The sequence below is a fragment of the Micropterus dolomieu genome, linkage group LG08, assembly GCF_021292245.1.
Source record: "Micropterus dolomieu isolate WLL.071019.BEF.003 ecotype Adirondacks linkage group LG08, ASM2129224v1, whole genome shotgun sequence".
NCBI lineage: Eukaryota > Metazoa > Chordata > Actinopteri > Centrarchiformes > Centrarchidae > Micropterus > Micropterus dolomieu.
This window is the reverse complement of record NC_060157.1, coordinates 27,889,387-27,897,926: the sequence shown is the minus strand read 5'-3', so window position 1 is coordinate 27,897,926 and position 8,540 is coordinate 27,889,387. Positions and strand designations below refer to the sequence as shown.

The 8,540-nt window shown below is 40.0% G+C and overlaps 1 protein-coding gene across 9 annotated transcripts in view; it reads right to left on the bottom strand.

The window, feature by feature from the left end:
* cfap74 (cilia and flagella associated protein 74) overlaps positions 1–8,540 on the bottom strand; it is a 73,958-nt gene that overhangs the window by 58,198 nt on the left and 7,220 nt on the right. For 8 of the 9 annotated variants that reach the window (XM_046056274.1, XM_046056275.1, XM_046056276.1 and 5 more), the window contains 5 exons: positions 7,029–7,186; positions 6,630–6,843; positions 6,369–6,524; positions 4,620–4,781; positions 4,316–4,434 (listed from right to left, as the gene is read on the bottom strand). In XM_046056274.1, coding sequence (XP_045912230.1) covers positions 4,316–4,434; positions 4,620–4,781; positions 6,369–6,524; positions 6,630–6,843; positions 7,029–7,186 — 809 coding nt within the window. The remainder of the gene's footprint in view (positions 1–4,315; positions 4,435–4,619; positions 4,782–6,368; positions 6,525–6,629; positions 6,844–7,028; positions 7,187–8,540) is intronic. The other variant, XM_046056273.1, reaches the window with a different exon arrangement.

The following is an 8,540-nucleotide window of genomic DNA, read 5'->3' as shown; positions in this document are numbered from 1 at the left end:
ACGAGACACTGCGTCGGCCCGCCGCACCTCTCTCCCCGCCTGAAGCGCCTGCTTCATAGTTTAAGCTAATGATGAGTGTGTACAGGTGTGCTTTATACTCCTCCGGTTATTCCGTCACACCTTACCGTTCTAGCAACAAGCCAATAGGATTGGAGTGATTTCATTCACGTTCAGACCTGCTACGCCTAGAGGCGTTCCCATAGTGTCGTAACCGACGCAGTGTCTCGTTCCCCTTCTCGGGGAACCAGGGTTACCTACGTAACCCGAGACGTTCATTTTACATCATTTTGTTTTGATCCAGTAACCCAACAGAAATATAAAATTACACACAGGGTCAAAAAGAACCATTAATACTGTTTAAAGTTAACCCAGTATTGTGTTGGTGATATACTGACCCATCCTGTGTCAACCCAGTGATTTTTAAAGACGGGTTGTTCAAGACAAGAAATGTCTTTGTTGTTTTCAGCGGGATGAGTCATGAAAAAAGTTCCACTATTTTGTTAATAATCAGGGGATGTGCAGTGCTTTGCCATGTGGTGAACTTGCTAAAGAACAGAATGGTTTTGTTAAACTTGGAGTTTCAATGCTAAAGTCCCGCTGCAAAATGGACCATTTCCAATGTTTAACTACTCAGACTCAGTGCACAAACGTTTAGAGAAGTATACGCTAAATTTCTCGTGTTTTTAAAATTGGTCATTAACTTAAACTGTAAATGGGTAAAATACACATGTAAATATGATCTTTTTTTGTAGACTACAAAATCATATAATATATAGCTAGCCCAGCAATAAAAAGTATTTTGTTATTTTCTTACTCTACAGGTGAAGTAGCCAAAATTAGAGCACAGTACATCATTCATATGATCGGGTTGGACTACTTCATTCAAGTTATTTATTGTTTCAGTACAATAAATAGAATATATTGTGTATGTTTTTTCCCATGTCAAGGTTGGACTACTCATCATGAATTTAATGACACAAAAATATTTGATGCTCATGTCAGACAGTCAAATGATGTTTGATGCCTTTTTAACAAACAAATTAACATGAGTCAGGAAGGAACAAGGAACTTATCGAGGAAGCTTTTTGCAGCAACCTGAGCCTCTATGGAAACAGGGATGTGTGATGACCGGTCAATCACAGTGAACAACAGAGTTTAAAAGTAACTGAAGAAAACAGTATACTGTATATGTTTTATGCTCTTATGTGGTATTGACTTAAAACAACAAATTGATTTTGAAAGTAGTTTTATTAATTAATATGACATTAATCAACAAACATGCTGTGTCAGTTTGAATTTGGTCTATAAAATTAGGGCCGCCTGACAGCAAATTACCGGGATAGTTTTTTTTGCCAGTTCGCCCCTGCTAGACTGTATGAAGGACCAAATGTATTGGCAACAGACCCTGTCTTTCTGATTACTGGAAAAGGACTACATTTAAAGTTGGACTATATAACACGTATCATGGTACTACAGACGAAGAACCAAACCAGATTTTATTTTGCATGGACCAATAACGAGCTGGGACTGTTACTGAATGTAACACGGGAGTTAAAAGCGGCTGTGGCAACAGAAAACAGACTGGGAGTCGTCGCAAAGTAAACGGCGACATACACAGTACAAGTGTAGGCTATACGCGTAAAAGATTTTAATAAAAATACCAAGTCAGTAGCATCCTATTTCTGCTTTGCATGACTTATTATACCCAATCAGAGAGCCAAACATGAGTGTCTGCGTCATCATTTCTAAAGTCCTCCGTTTTTGTTCATCCACACTAAAACGCTCTCCGGAGTTTTAAAACGAAAAATGAGGCCGAACTTCTCCATTTTAGGTCTTCATTTTCGCCATTTAAATCTGGATGGGGTGTGCAAATTTAGCAAAAGGTCTCGCAGTAGTGTGGATGGGGCCTCAGTGGCTTATAAAATGTATCACTGGATGGCATTCATTCTAACTGACTTTTAGGCTTAGACTTTTAACATCAGAGCTCAACAATAACAGTGGCCCAATGACCCGAGCCCGTAAAAAGTTGCGTCGGGACTGCGAACAAGCAACTAATCCAGCCAGTGCAAAAAATTTGTATTAAAAAACGAAAACAAGTAAATCGCATTAGAAACACTGGAGCACAAGCTAGGGGTCATCAGAACCCTGCACTCCCAAACTCACAACATACCAACAAGTGCCCAAGCCAGAGACAAGGAACAGAACCACCTGAACCACCTTTAATTTTACATGATATGTAGTGACTTTAATTGACACCTGACACCTACATTCTTCCTGCAACAAATTTTATGAGCCACAGAGTAACTAAAATGTCTGGAGTGAGCATGATACGTGGTAGCCAGCATAAGGTACTGTTCATAGCAGACTGTTAAGGGTGTGTCAGCAATTTGAACAGATTGGATTGGATTGAGTAAGGGTGTGCTTTATTATTAATTAATATTATAAAGATCATTAAGATTTGTTGCTAGTATGTTTATTAATTTGATTCATTTGCTTTTGAATTGTTTCAGAAAAAAATGTATACCTTCAAAATATAAATAATCATGAAAACTCTAAAGACAGATGGAGCGTACTGTTGTGTTTCACTAACATCAAAGGGAGAAAGCTACACTATACAGTGTGCAGTCACCCTTTTGGTATGAAAGTGCATGTTTGCTACATGCGAGTTAAGATCACATGTAGAGGAGTAGAAGGTGATACGTTCAGGCAAGTGGTCCAGCATGAAGGCTCAAGAACAGCATCAGCTGTGGCCTGGGAGCCTCTTCACTCACTCGGGCAGAAACAAGAGAGACAAAGAAACCACATCAAGTCGTGGGGGGGCTGATGGGAAAGTGATACACAGTAAGTGACCTGGAGAACAATGCATCTCTGCTCGGCCTGTGGGTTGCTGGCAGGCTGAGAGAGAGGAGATAGCAGAGACGTAGACTGACTCACTGAGCTGAGTCTCATAACAGGACCTGTGAGCGTGGTGATCCATATGTGGGAGGACAGGCTTTGCTTTCATGTCCACTCCATCGTCTTTTAAAATGACAAGAAGTGGTTGTATTAAATTCCTATTAAAGTTGTGATACATGAGCAGATGTTTCCATGTGATAACTGAAGCTGTTCACAACATATAGAGAGTTTATAGGAGATATAACATTTGTTGTTGTAAACACCTCTAGCGCTAGCATTGTCACAAAACCCAAATTCTGTTTTTATACCCAAATTTTAAATTAGAAAATCAAACTACAGTATACTAACCTAAGAGAAAAAACATGCAATGCCACTAGACAACAACTGTGCTTGATTTTGCATCTTATTATTCTTAGCTCTTCTTTATGTATTTGCCGTCAAAGAGATTGATGTGTCCCACTGTGGTCCATAGTGCCAAACTTGAGTTGTTCAATATGTAGAATCAGCCTCAATATTTTATTTTCAGAGATGCGGAGCTCTCTTAGAGTGGTAGATTGTCATTTAAAACCTCTAGTCATACTACTTGGGCATTACACATTTTTGTGTTTTTTACTCGGAGGAAAAAAATATCAAGATAAATTTGAACCCTGTGCTTCCCTGTGAGAGTTAGGTTCAGGTCATGTGCCGCCTAGTTTAGCACAAAGACTGGAGGCAGGTGGAAACAGCATGCCTCACTTATTTATTTTTATTATATATCATTATATCATAGTGATTTTTTTAGCAATAGAAGAATTAAAGTCCCCTTTCTTTTTAGGGGGAGCCTATTAAAGCAGAACTCCACCGGTTTAATAACTCAGAGTCTATTTACCCATAGTAGCCTACTACTGCACACGTGAATAAAGTTATATAAAGCCGTTTGTGGCTTCAGAGGGAGCTACGTGAAATCTGATCAGTTGCTTCAAGTGATTCAAGCATTGGCTGGGGCTGAAGACTACAAGTTTAAAAATGGAAGTAATCATCTTTGCTTAAGGCTCAAAGCTATGTTAAGTCAATTGTGAGTCCAACAGTGTTATGGGAGTGCAATGCTAAATTGGTGGATCGCTCTATTAAGCTTTTTCAACTTGGCGAATAAGTGGTTTCACAGTATGACATGGTATACTGTGTATATACTGTCCTACCTATATTAAAATATAGTACTCGTATTAAGCATTCTTGCTATTATACACATTCATTTGGAGCTCTCAATCATCTTCCTCAATCAAGTTTGTTTAGTTGCGACTACTGAATTTTGTGTTTTGTGTTTGCCTTAATTGTTTCTTTCTAGGATTAAGAAAGAACTTTAAAGCTCAATACTACATAAATATTATATTTGTGTGTATATCTGCACTATGGTATGCTGTTGTATCATGTAAAATCTTACATGATAGAGATAAAATCCTTCAGATGAGCGGAGATTCCGAGAAGCTTGCAGTGGTTGGTGATGTAGCTGACATTTGTCAGGATGACTTTCTTCTTATACATTTTCCCCACTTCAAAGTCCTAGAACAGACCATTTACTGTAATGTTAGTCTGTTGCTATTAGAATAAACAAAAGCTGAATAATCAACTGTAAATTAGACTAGAGTTTTATACAGGAAAAATGCACATGCAAGTTCATTGGTATTTGTTGTGCTAAAAGACACATATTCATAGATAATTAATTAACATAACCATTGGTGGGGTACCTTGAAGAGGATGTCCTCTGGTTTACTGATGAATGGAGGCCCTTTCAGCTCTTTTCCGTGAACCTTTTTAACAGGAGGGATGTTGAGCTTTCCACTGGCCATTGCAGGTTCTTCAGTCTTCACTTCTGTCGGCACCAATGTAGTGTTCTCATTCAGGAGCTTCTGTAACCACACAGGAAAGTGTGGAAAACAGCTGGTAAAGGCATTATGACTATTCACAATAATAATATTTTAACATTTTAACACCGTAACATAAAAAAGAATATTAAAGATATGTTTTCGGATGATTAAGAAAAAGTATTGCCAGTACATAGTTTGTTCACCGGAGAGCACAGAGAAGTTTGTTTTTCAACAGATAAATGCCACACTCAGGACATACTGTGATCACAGTTCTTTAGCAAAACTGTTTATGTGGCGTCTTCATTTTATTTGTTGTTTTTTGAATATCTGCCAATAAATAATTATTGGATTTTGAAAATTCTCAAATATTAATATTACTATCAACCAAAAAAGTCAGTATTGATTGGGCTATATTACTTTTACCAAAACAATATTTTCTTCTTTACCATACAAAGTCTGTTTTTCTACAAAACCTATTTTTAATTTAACATAAATAGCCAAAGTTCTCAATTTTTAAATGTGGTCTAAACAAGAACTGTATCATCACACAATATAATATAAAACGTGATAATACTAATAATATGTTATGTGTGTGTTAAGAGGTTTAAAAGTGTTAAATGTGTCTCCATGTGAAAGTGTGGGGCCCTGTTATTGGTTTTGCTATTTGATCCCTGCTCTAGTTTTCTGTATTGTAAAGCACTTGTGAATACTGACATTTCATCATTATTCTCCTCCTCATGAATCATCTTATTAGCTTTGTTACATTGCTCGCACTATCCATTACTGTGTTGAGAAGTAGCCTTTTGATGAGGGCACGAGTCTGATCTGTATTTTAGGAGGAGAGATCACTTCCACTCGACTGGGTACTTGTTCTGGGCTCTGAGCTGGAGCACCGCACTCACTCTGAGGTCTCAAAGGCACCCGCACAATGAAAAGTGATGCCTGTCGCCCCACATTTCAAATGTGTGGGGGGCTGAATGAGACAACGAGACAACGAGCCAACTCACCTCCATGGCAGCAAGCTAGAGACACTCTTTTGACAAATTCATTCATCGTTAAGTCAATAAAATGCAAAAAAAATTGTTTTTTCTTTCCAAAACCAAAAGATATCCATTTTTACAAAGATATAAAATTGTCAAAAGTAGCAAATGATCAAAAGCGAGATGCTGGACTTTTAAACAGATTACAAAAATAATTTTCTGTTGATTGATTAATCAGTGAAACAGTGTTGGCAAACAGAAAAGGGCTTGTGAAACTTGTGCTACCTCTCTGACACATGGTGTCTCTTTTCATTATGAGCTTCATAGCGAGGATGTGGACCCCCACCCTCAATAAACTTGCCCCTATAAACTAGTACTGTAGGTGTCTGCAGGATCAAGACCCTGATCCCTCACTGGTCTCCCAAACGCTAACAGTTGTCTTTATTGGAAAAAACTGACAAGCCAGAGGTACAGCTACTGGGAACTGAATCTATTTTTTGTACCTCTCCCTACCCATGCAACCTCAACCTCCAATTTTCAACGCACCTGATTGTGTGTCTGCAGTGAATGGGACATGATTTATGAGTGTTTAATTTTAGCAACTTTCCGGATTTGCTTTTCGTTGACAGTAACTGTTGTTTTAGTGCACCTTGTAGTTCTGGTCCCAAAGCCCAGAGAACTCAGGCTCAGCCAGGCTTTCAGCTAGGCTCTGGTGGTCCACTTCCTGGTGCATGGTTTCCTCCAAGTCCTCAACATCAGAGGAAGATGACGATGAGCTGCTGATGTCACTAAACTCTCTTAACTGCTGGACAAATGCACACACATATTCAGTCATAATTGTTCAAAATGCACTCTACCCTGTTACACAGTCATTTTTCAAATGTCATCTCAGATGCTATGAGCCACTCACAATTGTTGCTCTCGCCTCAGTGGCTGATGGGGGGCTGGGAACCAGGTAGTACAGGAGCTTCTCTCGTACCCTCCTCAGAGATGTGAACTTGTCAGTGGCTGAGGGTTTAAGCAGCAGTGCCTGGTGCCTCTGTCTGCTCTTTACCAGCTGCTCCTCCTGAAGGATTTTTGACACAATCTCCACTCTCTTTGACTTCTGCCTCTCCTCGAATTCCCTGAGAAGGGCAAATCAACAACATTTCATTATACTGAAATGCGGTCATGTATTCCTCAGCACACAGCGAGAGAAAGCACCCACACACTGCTGCATGGAGTGGGAGTGAAGGACATATATGTGGGAGAGGAGAGGAGAGGAGAGGAGAGGAGAGGATAGGGGAGGGGAGGGGAGGAGAGGACGTACTCTTGTTTACGCTTTATCTCCTCTAGTTGTTTCTGTTGGTAAATGTGCTTGATACTGTTGATGCCTTGGGCCTGCAGGGATTCTCGCAGTTGTCTCTGTTGCTGCTCTTTCTTCTTGGCGTTTTCTTTGGCTCTGCTTTGTTGGACCCGTAAGCTCTCCTAAAGAAATAAAACCAGACTTAATAAAGCTATATTTCACCGCATGAAGCCTTATGAAGAGCTGATCATTTGAACTAAGAGAGATGATCATTTCAGAATAGTGTCGACAATAGCATACACAGTCCAGGGCTGAATTTACCACATTTGAGGATCCAGGAGTAATGACAATAAATGAAAATGTGGTTTCTGCTTCACATCTCTCCTAGCATGTGGTCAGAGTGGATGGAATAAATAAACCCAGTCCTAATGGTATGTGTTTTTTTTGTAGGATGATTTCCTTGTTGTTGCAAGGCAAGGTTCACAAGATCCCAGACATTGCAACTTCAACAAATCATGCTACAACTTCCAAAATTCTTAGGGCCCTTGTCCACCAAAGCGTTTTTTACCAGCTGAAAACACCACCTGCTCTTCTGAAAACGCCTAGCTGGGAGCGCTAGAGTGCGTTTTGAAGACGCAGTGTTTTTTTTCCGAGAGGCTGTGGTTGCTATGATACATAATTTCCTTGGAGGCGATGTGTTGCAAGTAGGGTAGCCTACTTAATTTTAGTGAATGTAAAAATGTCACCACAAAGTACGTAGGCCTACTGGCTCTGGCCTTTGCTCTGCATGAAGAGAAAGTTGAAACATGAGAGCACAGACTGTCCGTACGTGGATTCATGAGATTTTGCTGGCGAGGACAAATCTTGGCGAGTAGGCACATAGTTTCGTTCAAGATCGGATGTGCTCGGTGTAGTGTTTGTTTTCCAGGTTGTTGAGGCAACTGGGGGGCTAAGGGGGAGCATCCACATTTCCCAGCACAACTCTTATTCTGCATTAACTGCTTCATATTAACATTGTTAAGCGTTCACATTATATCTATACTATACTATTTGCAGTGAGCGTTTTGCATGCTGTTTATGTGCTCTGAGCGCACTAAGTTGAAAAAATTCAACTTTGAGCAGAAAAGCGCCCGACGTCATTCGCGTTTTTCCATTGTCAAATCAAATGAATGGAGAGATGGGCTCTCAGTTGTGGTGACGGAAGTTTACAGTTGCTTGAATTGAACCAACCATCATTAAGTGGAAGCTCCTGGACCAGCTGGTGGTGCTACCAGCAGTGTCTCCTGTACCCACACGGATCTATGTTTACCTGTCTGTATGTCTCTCACCCTCAAACAATGCCAGAACAGGCGCCCTCCGTTTGTATATTTTTTTAAAGCAGATGTTTTTAGCAACAAAAGACACAGACCTGTGAGCTGTGATCACGTTTCCGCTAATTTGACAGTTATTACTTAGCAGCAAACCAGAGATTACAGAGAGCTGGCACAATAATCTTTGATTAGACTGCCAGGACAGCTGATTCAGTGGTTTCCTAGC